Here is a 13,052-nt window from a genome sequence, read left to right as displayed (position 1 = left end):
TAACTAGCTGGCTAACCTGGAGGTTAATGGCTCGATCGAAAAATACCTTCGGATTGATGTAGAGAATTTTTATTGAAAACCAATTTGCCCAGGCATTTCATTTTGATATAATAAAAGGAGTGTTCAACCTCAAAATATATAAACATGTCTGTATACCAGAGAAAACATGATGGTCAGTCGACATATACAAAATACCTTGGGTAAAATAGTAAACAGTAAACATTCAATCTATCAATTTATCTTTTGGGTTTATATACTAATAATATATATTCAAGGTTTCGGACAATGTACTTTTACAATTATAATTATAATTAGGCAATAGCTTATTTCAAAATACTGTGTAATTATCTTTGAGAACATTTATTGTTTCACTATCCTGATTTATTGAAGCATTCCTTACAACTTTTACTCTTTGATTTGTAATACACAGCAACCTGTTGGATGACAACCTGCAGATTGACTATTAAGAAATCGAGTCCTAGAGAACTTATCTATAACATAGAAAAGGCATTTAAATCTAACATAATATTTATAGAGAAATATATTCAAGTCATAAATTATATAATCTAACCTTGTGACATTACAACATGCAGTATAATGATTTATATTTGACATAGTATTCATTAAGAAATAATATCAACTCATAGTTCAGAAAGCATTTAATACTTACATAGAACTCATAGATTAAGACAATTTAATCATACTAAACACTGAACATTGCGATAAGACATCAATCATTTAAATCTATGAAAGCACAGCTTGCAATCCCAAAATGACTATCTTGTTTATGCTGATTACGTCTATCTTTTTATTAACTTGTAGATCTTACCTGGCTACACAGCTTAAAACTTAAAAGGTCATACAGCTACTGTCACAGAAAACATTAACGTATACTGTTGAATCTATCACATTTTCAAAGAGCAATATTATGTTGAACAATTTATTTTAAAGGTGCAATAGTGTCAATTCAACACAAGTTATTTACTGACAATAACTTCATATGATCTCAAATAATGTGTTTGAAATTTGACAGGAAAAACTCTACAGCGATAAAATAAGAGTGGCTAGTGGAAAAATTGTTTTGTGTATTACACAATAGAAAAATACAATGACACTGGATATTTTCTGAAGATAATAAATATTTGATTTTTATTGACAGGAGAAACTGACACCATGTAAGATAAAATGTGTTTAGAAAAAAAGAAAAGAAGAGTAGATCTACCATGTTAATCTTGCCACCAATTATTACAGAGAGGTTGGGGAATGTTAAGAGTGTTTTAAAGAAAAGTTAAGTCAATAATATTCTATAAGCATTCAATCCATCCCTCCTACATGATAAAATGACTACTATATAAACTTCTGGTCGACCAGTCTACCCAACAAACCCTTTCAAAGTGTCACATGAGGTTATTTACTTATCTCTTTCTTATGTAAAGATTACATAGACTTTAGCTGAACGAAATAAACTTTAAATGGACATTAAAGAAAGCTTGTATACGTTTGTAAAGATTTTGTCCCATTAGTTGTTTTACATTGAGGATCTGTACTATGTAATCACAGCAAGGTAAGCTTGGGCTTTATATTATACCTATTTTAAATTTTGTGTTTTAAATCCGTAAAATTAAAATTCACTACTAGAAAATGTTTAAAAACTGTTACGCACATCTTACGGACTTCTCAAATTTAGTCTGAGGCGTATCAAGGTATGAAAATATTGTTGCTGAAATGTTACTCAGATATGTGGACTTGCGTGTATATGACCATAATATCGCTGTTGTGGCAAAATCATGAAAAGTTACCATTGTACTTATGCCAACAACCTGATCCTTTTTAATTCTGGATTTAACGTCTATAATAGACAAGGAATTAAAATGTTCTTGAATCGACTTGAAATCTCAATGTATGCAAAGTGCACTTTAGTTTGGACTTAAAATGTGTGAATAAGTCGCCACCTTTGTTTGAAAAGTAAATTTAGGTGGTTAAATAAACTTGGTGGAATCTGAATGGTGTGAAATAACAATTAGACAAGTTGAGTGCTGTAACGTTGATCACCTGTACATATTACAAAATGTTTATTCGTCAATTTGAATAAATGCTGTTTGTATTATTAGGCTATGAATATGTATATAATCGACATATGATTTTAAAAATTCTGCTTTTTCAAATTCTTTGATAATAAGGTCAAAATATTTATGTTGGTCTTTGAAAATCCTGAAATGAAAAGTACTATCGTTTTGTGTTGAGAACTAATGTCAAGAGTCTACCTGGTTACTATTTTTCGATTTTGAACTGTTGAGATATTATAATGACTGACAGGATACTGTTTCAAGAATCTGTTCTGAAGTTGCCTTCTGGATTTAACCACCATGTTTAGCATAGCGTTAATTTAATACCATTTCGATAATTATTAGTAATAGTTGGTATACAGCTGTCGTTTCAGTGTGAAGATTATGTAATTTACAGATAATTGCTGTAAAACTAACAATTTTAGTAGTTCATATTTAACCGAGTCTTCATAACCTCTCTCTCGACTTTTTGCTCCTATTTGGTGAGTTTGCTGCCTTTGCTTTTGCGCCTCAAATCCGATTTTAACCCATTTCGAAACCTATCCCTGTTTACGAGGATCACGATAGGTCTTTGATAGCTTCGTGTGGACAATATACACAGTATGTTAATTTTTTTAAATGATGTTGCCTAGGTGGATGTCGATTCTCGGAGGTTTTATCAGGACAATATTGTTAACAGCTCTTTAGATCAGCAAAACTATCTTCATTTAAAATGGCGATAATCATTTTCAGCTTCTTTGGCGAAAGAGTATGGTTTCAAGGATCTAAGACTCCTTCACAATAAATCTATCTTACTAATTGTTGAAATGTGTCTAGTTTGACACATTGCAATGTACTTGAAGTGATTGAAATAGTTTTTCTACTCTTACCAATTGTCTTGAGATTCGAGAACAAAGTTTTTGCTTGTTATATCATTCGAGAGATGAGCTTGAAATAGGACCTAGTGTCAATTAAAATTTAAATTCGTACTTAAAAGGTATAGCCAGACGGGTAATACTTTTACAAGTAATTACACAGAATCTACAATCAGAAGGTGTGGTATTGTACATGTTATTTATAGAGGGCGTGATAGACTTTTAAAATTTGAATCAAAAACGAGATAAAAAAAAAAGTCTGTAAATCATCGAGACTCGTGTAAATCATTGGTTTAGTGTAAAGTAAAAGGCATGTTGGTGGATACGTATATTTATGAAGGTGTTGCATTTTCAAATCCTTGCTAAGACCTGTCATATGGCTTGCCAAGTTCACTTTTGATCGTATGAACTTTTTGCTGTTATAAGATTTGCTAAGTTCACTTGTGAATCGGATGAACTTCTGCTATCATATGACTAGTTCATTCGTGAATCTGGCGGACTTTCAACTGCCATATGACTTGCCTAAATCATTTGTAATCCAGACAACCTTTCTGTAGTCATATGATATTCCCAGTTCACTTTTGAATAGTGTGGACTTCCTCCTGCTAAATGCCCAGTTAACATATGAATAACTTTCTGCCTCAACCTCCCACCCCCCCATCAAAACAAACTAGCCCACCTTTCCTTTCAAATGGTGTTATTCCACGCTTTCACAATTCATTTTAAGACTTTTTCACCAATCATTCTTTGGACTCAGAACCACGTGCGTACATAATTATTCGCGTTTGAAATTGAAATGACGACTCGTCTTATATTTTACTACTTATATACTACGCCATATATCGAAAAGACATATATATATAGAAAAAGAAAGTGAAATTTCTAGTCTGAGTATTATTTGAAGGGATTAGGAGATTTACGTACAGTTCTAGAGTTCGGGAGACTATTTACATATTGTATTCAGGACCCAAATCAACCCCCGAAAATGGCGAATTATGGCTTTAACTCATAACAACATCACAATAAACCATTTCTTCTACAAAACATTTTGAAAACGGTTCTAAGTTAACGTTATGACACACCTGATTCAGTAAAGCTTTTTATTCACAGACCTTTGTGACTCCTTTGTGGCCAACCAAACATTAATTTGGTATTCAGAACTCAGTTTAATCTAGTTTTACCTTCTTCTTCATCATACTTGGTAACAACTATCTGACAGTAATCGTGTCGTTATCTCAAAACAGATTGATTTCTAGTTTTTAGAACTTCATCAAAATTTAATTCATTTGGAAGTAGAAATGATACTATAAAAATGTTAGTAAAGCAAATAGTATTCAGACGGATGGGATATCGTACAAGAACGTTTAACGGCAAATAAATGAAATATATTTGATTGATTGTAACAGTTCATGTTTCACGCTGCTAGTGTATTCTATGCTTTCTTGATTGAACAGTGGCTATCTAGTGTTAATGAGTCCATTTCGGCATGGTTGGTGACAGTACCTTCAAATTTCGGATTCTGTGATGCAAGTCTCAGAAAATGGCAGTAAAGTGAGGTCCGTGTACTATCAGATATGTATGGTAAAAAATCTCGAGTGCCCTAGCTTTTGCGAAATGGAGCAAAACCGCTATAATTACTTTAACGAGTGTTGCTGTTGAGACAGGACATACAGTCGCATCCCTGGAACACCTGGTGCAGTCAGACGGCATTACTTTCATTTAACCTAAATAACTAAAAAGAAAAACGTTAAAAGACATAAACTGCTATCTGTCCAACAATAAAAATAATCTATTTTTTTATTAATCAAACAAAAAGGAAACCTGAAAACTATCCCAAACGAAAACGTTTCTACTCGTTTTTGTTGTAACGTTTATTTGGTCTTCTGAAACTAGGATTTATTTCCTTTTCCTTCAATTAGATACAAATATCAATATTTATACGATCAGTGATAGCCTTATGACCTGTAAAGTATAATAATTATCTGTATTTTAATCCAACTATTTATCACTTTAATCTATATCTGTATACAATAGCTGTTTGAAACTATATCATAGTAGTATGAATACATTCCTTTTACTCTAGTCTCTTATCTCTTACCCTTCACTCGTAAATCACCAGTATATTACTTGATATTACTACTTGTAAAGTTAACCCTTTCACTACATGGGGCCAAGCAGCAACTCATGCAATGATTAGACATGTACGGTATATTTGAGATCACTTTTTAAGTTATTAAGTAAAACTGTCCCAGGACTAATTATGTTTTCATCTATTTGTTAATCAAATATTTCCAATTTGAGTCTACGGCGTCAGCAAAACCATCTGGAAATGTTAAGTAAAATGATCAGAAAATAAGTTACCTTTGATCATAATATATTGAAATTGTCATCGAAGAGTGTTGTATAATGTTAGTTCTTGTTTCGTGTATACCGATAAACAGAATACACTGAGTTAAGATTGTGGTTTATATTGAATAAGCCCTAGTGTATCGAAAGTTACAAACATTTTTATGGAGTTGATAATGTATAAAAAATATGTTAGTTGTATTAAGAGATATTGAATAGGCCGGAGGTTTCAGACAAAGGTAAGGTCGAAGAAGATGCAATTCTTGATATACCTTAAGATAAATATACCTAGGAGAAAGCTTGGAAAGAGAATGACATAATTTGGAAGTTCCACGTGACCATATTTTGCGAAAGGATCACAAAATAATGTAGGCGACAAGGAGACGTTTTGAATCATCCTTAAGTTGTTTTTTGATACTTAGGTACTTTTTAAGTGACGAATTCAGATGTCAATGACATCAATGAATTACAGTCAGCTGCGGTATTCTTCAAAACTTTTCTTTAAAACTCTTGCACGTCATCTGGATAGAAATGTGTACTTTAAACAGTAGTGGTCGTAATAATAACCTTGAAAAAAAAAACAGGTCTAAAAATAGGAAATCAAACAATTTTGCAATTAAATGAAAATCAATGTGCGAAACGAAGTGAATTGATGTCTGAATTGTTATTAACCTTTTTTTAATCAAGATCATTATAAGTTTTCTGTAATTGACAAGAAACATCGTTACTTATTAGTTTTCTTAATTGATTATCTATTATTTGTATGACTGCTTGATTTAGTTCATTACTTGATGGATGTATGAGTAACTGATTCATATCGAGTGTATTAATTTCGCATTAACCTTTAGCCTTGAAATTAGAACATTGATTTGTATTTTTACTTGTAATCGAATGGCATTCATTCAGCAGAAGCATCCCGCTAAAATACGCAAATGTCAATCGAGCAAATTTCTTTGGTCTCTAACCAGAGATAAAAGTTGAATTTAATAGACATGCTTGCAGTTAAAAATACATTGCGATTCTTTTCGCGAAGAGAAAGCAACGATATGCTTTTAAGGAGGTACCAAATTATCTCTTACCAATATCACTATCTCAGTACCATCCCGTGAACTTTCTCGGTGACACCGTTTACTTATAAGTAACAATGGATTGAATTTTATTACTAGTTAATAATTATCAGTTGAGAGAATCAGAATCAGTCAAGAGGCTCAGCATAAGGTCTCCGTTTATCTTTTACTAGTAACAATGAATCATATTGAATTTTCCATTGGTATCTACTGAAAAAAACCTGCTTGCGTTGTGACTGAATACCTATACGTGATGATCTAGATTCCTTTATAATCCGTATTTAATTTCATTAGTATTTGATTCGACCTTAAACGATTGTTACAGGTTTAATGAGTATCTTAGATTGACATGTATTTGTTCTACAGACGTACACGGTTAAACTTAAACAATGGTTTGTTTCGTGTTTTGTCAGGGGTTAAGACACAAATTGGTCAAATGATGAATGGAAAATCGAAATCAGATTGTAAAAGTCTAGATTTAGTAAAAGAACTAAATGATGTAATTCAGATTTCATAATCATACTGTCATTAGTTAAATAAGACTAATTGACAGAGACAGGAAAAGTGATGTCTGGTAAATCGTATCTCATTATTCTCGAACAATCAACAGATACTTGTGAATGTAAATTTGCGATTGGGGGACACTTCCGGTCTGTCTGGAGAAATAGTTTAGATACTCGAAATAGAGAATTGATTTCTCTTATCTCATAAAAGCGATACGTCAGCCATAATCATTAATCAAAAATCAAGATCAATCTACAATGCCTACGTGTGGAACGTGAATTGTCCACGATATTTATTGACGTGATGTCATTCGGAAAGACATTTTTAACTTCTATTTAACTTAAAGTGAGAGTCTCTCAACTGTAACCCTGATGCTAGAATGAACCTGGTTGTATCTCTTGTGATCATGTGTTAGCTGGCCATTATCTCTAAATGGGGTTAACAAATAAGGTAGGTTAGGGTATATCGTGTCGCCCAAAATGTGACCAGCTCCACACATGTCCTGTCTCCTTAAGTGGTGAATAACGAATGATTCTCGCATCGTGAACCTTCACAGGCCAACCTGTATAAATATCTGTAAATCGCAAATCTTCTCGAACAACGGCTTGGAGTACTACAGAATAATAATCTTTCTTGTTGTAGTAATCAATTTCTCGAACATGTGGTTTTTGTATCTGAATGTGACAACCATCGATCATTCCTACCACGCATGGGAAGCTCTTTAGTTCCATGTACATGCCTTGCATCTCTGTCATCTGCTCTGTGGGCCAAACGACTACTTTATCCAATAAGAACTGGTGAATAAATGATACAACCAGTGCTCTCGCTCTATCAGCAATAGAGGCATATTTGTCACCACGTGCCATATACCACAGAAGGATCAAAATCCTTTCATGGATACTTTTTTCGGTGTACCACCTGATGATTGCCGGCTTATTATTTCGGTTTCTTTCTGTGCATATCATAACGATGGAATCCTGCAGACACGCCACAGTTTTTCGGTCTACTCGAAAGAATGTTTTAAACTCATCTATTCTGAACTGTTGGGCTATTTGTTCCACATATTTTTTCTGTCTATGACGCTTCCTGAGACTGAAAAGTAAATACATGTAACTTGTTAAATGAGAGTCCTTGGCCTAGGATTACCAGTGAACTGGCAGTAGCCTATTGGTAGGCCTCTCTACTACTATCTGATGTTGTTGTCGGAAGACAGCGCTGATCACTGATAGCTAGCTGAGAAAACTTCTTTTTGAAATATATTTTCATGATTAAAAAACTACCGCTGATCCAATGCCAGAGGAAGGTAATACTGGACTGAATTTTCTTCTTCATCGCTGCTTTCGCTATCCATTTCTACACAACTTTAGCGACTGCCTTGATGCCCCGAGAACTGCTTAACAGTATTGATAATTCAGAGTCCAGGGCTGGACTACAGTAGAGCATTCGAATGGTACACGTTTCGTTGAGCACGTTCAACTACTGCGCAGCTTTTAGCATACTCAACGAAATATACAAAAGTCGAATACCTTTATTGGAAACCTGACATTCGGCATGACCTGCACTAAAACTTTTCATCTTCTTTAATAAGCCACTTGTTTCTGATATGAAAAAAATAAGGGTGTTTTACACCCACTGTACAGTCTTACTGTGCGACTGTGAACAACCAAAAGTGTTTTCTCGGCCCAAGCCTTTGAAGCATCTTAACCAGTAACAAGCTTGTAGATAAATCGACTTTGATTTCCTTGATTATATCATCAAAGTGTATTATTCTTATTTTCATATTTGAACGTCTCCGAACGAACTAACCTTTTAGGCACAATAGGATTAATGGAAGTTACACTCAAAATGGCTTGATGTTTGATGAAATATGATAGAAATTTGATTATATAGAAATAGCTTCACCTCAATTCATTACTTCGCTAATTTAACTCTTAAATAACTTTTTCTTTCCGTTCCCGTCTCACATATAGATACATTGAATTCATTTTGATTACCAGTACCAATAGATTCTAGAAAAGATCGATATATGATTGAAAAGATATTGATTTATGTATTGATTTATTAGTTGATTTGTTTCATCGAAAACTTGGTCTATAGTGCTGACAAAGCTATTGAAGTTTTACAAGGTTGCATGACTAATGGAAGTTAACCAATGCAGAAAGTACTCTTGAATTATGGACAATGAATTCTGATCTTAAATTAATCTTGAAAATCATGGTAAATTTCTACAGAAACAGAGTGCCGTAAATAAAAATCAATTTTAATTCATTTTAAATGTAATTTTGAAGATATTCAATGAAAGTCGAATAACTTCTCCACAATTTTATTTGTAAATTTTAAGGTTTTTTTGACAATTGCTACTTTTGATTTCATACGAACCTTCACACGATTCCGACGTGTATCACAGAGCATGGTAGTGTTTTGCGTTGCTATTTATGTATGCAATATTATGCTGTAACAATGTAGATGAAAGTTCCGATAATTAATCTTTTGTTGACGGCGGTAATTAGAAATTATTTAGAAATCAATAACAATTCCTTTTATCACAACCAGCGGTGCAACCAAAGACTAACGACCCCATAACGATCGTTGTTTCTGAAAAGATAGAACCAACCCACAGACTGATACCAAATGTAAAGAATTTCTAATAATTAGTGTAAAATTGTAGAATTTCAACAGACGTTATTGGCATGTTACAGACTATTAACAAATTCAAAAGTTCCAAAATGAATATACCTATCATAAATATTCTATATGACAACTGTGAGGACAGTGAAGGTTACCTAGATTCAGTTAGCAGATCATGAACTTTCACATACTGTCAAACATTCTTGAGTAATGTTCCATTTTTCAACCGCAGGTACATGCGCCTAGTGGGGACATTAATTTTGATGTTTACAGGCCATGAAAAAATATATCCAGTTATAATATTCAGCATATGACTACACTACACATCGTCTCTAGGTACTCGGAGAATTAATTGCAGCTTTCAATACTCCCCACTACCTGAGACCTTTCCTGGTTGAAACAAGTTGAAACCACCGCATTTAAATGGTTTCTTTTTCAGACATGACAATCCATTGACTATTTAATAAATAAGAAATAATTAAAGACTATTGAAGATAGTGGGGTGGGGCCACTGAGTGTGCAATATCCAATAAATACTGACACATCTGTTTACCAATATCAGTTACTGATAATCAAAATTAAGTTTTCTAATCAATCTATCATACAGCATGAGTAATTGGGGTCATTATTCTAGTGATGGCACAAGAAGCAACTCACATATGCTTCAGAAATCTATATTACCAGAAGAAGGTGTAGTTAATTATAAGATATACTTCTAAATGAAAATACAATGGTGCTCGTTGATGATGCATCAGATCATATATATTCATCAACCGAGTTAATGTCATCTCAACCACAATAAGATACTATAAAATAAGAAGTTAAAATTGAATTGTACAAGAAGGCTTTAAAACCTTTAGCAGTTCTCTTAATTTCCTTCAGCAATCATTATTTCCTACGGCATTTTTATGGATTCATTACAGTTAAAATAAGGAAAAAACCAAAGAGACAAACGACAGTCTTCTTTGATTAAAATTTTGATGAACTTCTGAAAAACAAAATTCAATCTGTCTGTTTTTAAACAGTGACAAAATCAATATTTGACAAGGCAAGAGACGGTTTCACTGAAATTGGGAAGCTATTTATCGCTTTATTTATTCCCATTTATTGGCAAACTGGAACAAACAAAAGGCCTCTGGACTAATAACCCTATAATAACCATGCTCCTTACCACAAATAGTGCGGAATAGGTAAAACGGGAACCAATATATAGCCGTAGATCTAATTTTCTGGCTTAAGTATTGATCATGATCATGATGCAAGAGCCTCACTTTCAAACTTGGGGTGGCACGTTGAATAATCACAGTTGCCCATTTAGTACTTTCTTTCAAAAGTTAAATGTTACTAGAATCTACACAGAATCTAGTGATCGACCCGAGCCATGAAAGGAAGAAACTATCCTTTGCATAATCTGATCAAGCGTTGTATTTAGTCAAGTTGAATACACCGACGACGAACCAGACCGCAGTTGCCAATGTTGTACTTCCATACCAACGTTTGATGTTATCTGGATCTGCACAATAAGTTACAATTCATCCTCCCTTGCAATCTCCATACTAATTGAGAAAAAGCTAATAACTATTATTGAGATCGACTAACATGTATAATTAGCCAGGAAAGAATGTTAAAAATTCAGAAATGGAAAAGGTACCCTTTGAGCCAACAATTCATTACTTTTTCCCCCACAGTAGGTTTTTAATTAAAGTTTAAATGTTAAACTCTACCAATTGTCTGAGAATGTGTTAACCATTGGAATTAATTCAACCTTTATGCTGATAGCTAAATAATCAGTTTTTAAGCATAAGAAAGAAACTGTCGTAGGAAATTCCTAAAGGCAGAGGACTCTTTACTGACAAAATTTGCGGAATATTGGTAATTCCAAACCATCAGCATTGTCAGCCACATCATGTTCCGCAATCTGTTTTAACCAGCTATCATAAACCCTCAAGATGCTAAATTTTAATGGGGGCAACTCACCAACTGACTTTAGGCTATGTGAATGAGTCAAAATGCTTTATGACAAGCAAGTGGGCACGTATGGTATGGAGGAAATTGATGTAGTTGATGATTAAGGTCGAGGTTATGCTTAAGCTAAATAATCAGTTGAAGCTGAAAAGAAGCTTGTCGAAAATCTGGATAAACATCTCTGTCTCTTGATTCCCCTCTCAACTGACAATATTTCAAATCACAGACAAGTTGCAAGGGGTTGAGAGTTAAAAGAAGGTGGGGGTTAAAAAACGTTGCCTGTCTAAACAGGACTTAACTGACAATTTATTCCATACAAATATTAATTAAACTATTTGTATTTATGATACTCATTTTATTCTTATAAGGCTTATAACAATCGTAGATGCCAGCCAAAATGAATGATTTCTGGATGTCAAATGTCTATTTATTGTCTGTAATGTCTGTAACTATCTTATTGATATAAGCATATTAATCTAATAAAAGTCAGACTGTTTTCTGACTAGACTGACGTATTATTTTAATATCGAAGTCAGCTTTGTAATAATTCACTTTCTTTCAAGTGATTTTGATGTTGAATTTAATAAAAAACCAATGGCTTTGATGTATCCTATAAATGATTTCGTAAGGAATTGAGTCTAAACTGTACATTGATCATGCGTTAAACATTCAAATCGAAAATAAAAGGACAAAACACACAATCTAATAAAAATTGTAATACTCAAGAAAAAAAACCTTCTTGTAAAGATGTAATCATAGGCAAACGGGACGAAGGCCTGTTGGAGGGCAGGCGGGTTTGCCCGAAAATTTTGAAGGATTATGATGTCGAGCAAAGCAAGACTTCGAGCACCGAAGACACCAGTCGGTCCTGCCCGAAAAGATAATATTTAGGGGGTATGTAATCGTACTTTGAGGTTTGGATTTGCATGAATGCTAAACAATACAGGCAGTTTTGCCCATCGAATTATTAATAATAACATGTAGTTTTGTATGTAGTTATGTAAGTGGAAATGCACCATTGATACTGTAATAGGTTTCGTCTCGTATTCTTATCACGTTGCCATTTGAAAACATCTATCGAATGATCCACTCAAAGAGTTGGGACTATTTGAAATATAATAATATAATAATATGGTCTAGTGTATTATTCTGTTGGTTTGTAATATTTATTGGTATTTGTCACAGCTTGACTTTTGACATGATTCACTTATTTAGTACTATATTATAGTGTCATGAAAACCACATAAAATGCAGTTTTATCAAGTCATACAGCCATAAAATGTGTCTCACGTCGTTTGCTTTAACAATGCCAAAGCAACGGGTTGTTTCTAGATGAATGTATAGTATATTTACAGAACATTGGAATATAAGATTATTGTCTTTGTATGCTGTTATATGATTTTTACCTACTGGAGACAGTATGTATAATATTGGAATTTCAATGTCTTTATTCAGCTAATGAAATAAAAGTAAGTCTTTGAACCATATTAATAAAATAATATCACACAACATGATTAACAGTTATCATGGTTCTCTGTTATCGTTCTAATCATACTTCCTTTGCTTATCTGACTGTCTTGTCATGTATACCATGTTAATAGACTAGTAGTGTGCTATAGCTA

The 13,052-nt window shown here is 33.3% G+C and overlaps 1 protein-coding gene across 1 annotated transcript; it reads right to left on the bottom strand.

Annotated features, from left to right (window-relative positions):
* Positions 1-371: 371 nt before the first annotated feature.
* LOTGIDRAFT_166441 (hypothetical protein) lies at positions 372-9,684 on the bottom strand (the record flags this gene model as incomplete). Its single annotated transcript, XM_009063507.1, has 4 exons — positions 372-491; positions 7,542-7,929; positions 8,753-8,846; positions 9,657-9,684. 4 exons carry the CDS (start codon positions 9,682-9,684, stop codon positions 372-374), a joined length of 630 nt encoding a protein of 209 aa, XP_009061755.1.
* Positions 9,685-13,052: the final 3,368 nt, after the last annotated feature.

Source organism: Lottia gigantea (assembly GCF_000327385.1).
Source record: "Lottia gigantea unplaced genomic scaffold LOTGIsca_58, whole genome shotgun sequence".
Taxonomy (NCBI): domain Eukaryota; kingdom Metazoa; phylum Mollusca; class Gastropoda; family Lottiidae; genus Lottia; species Lottia gigantea.
This window is presented reverse-complemented; position numbering and strand designations above follow the sequence as displayed.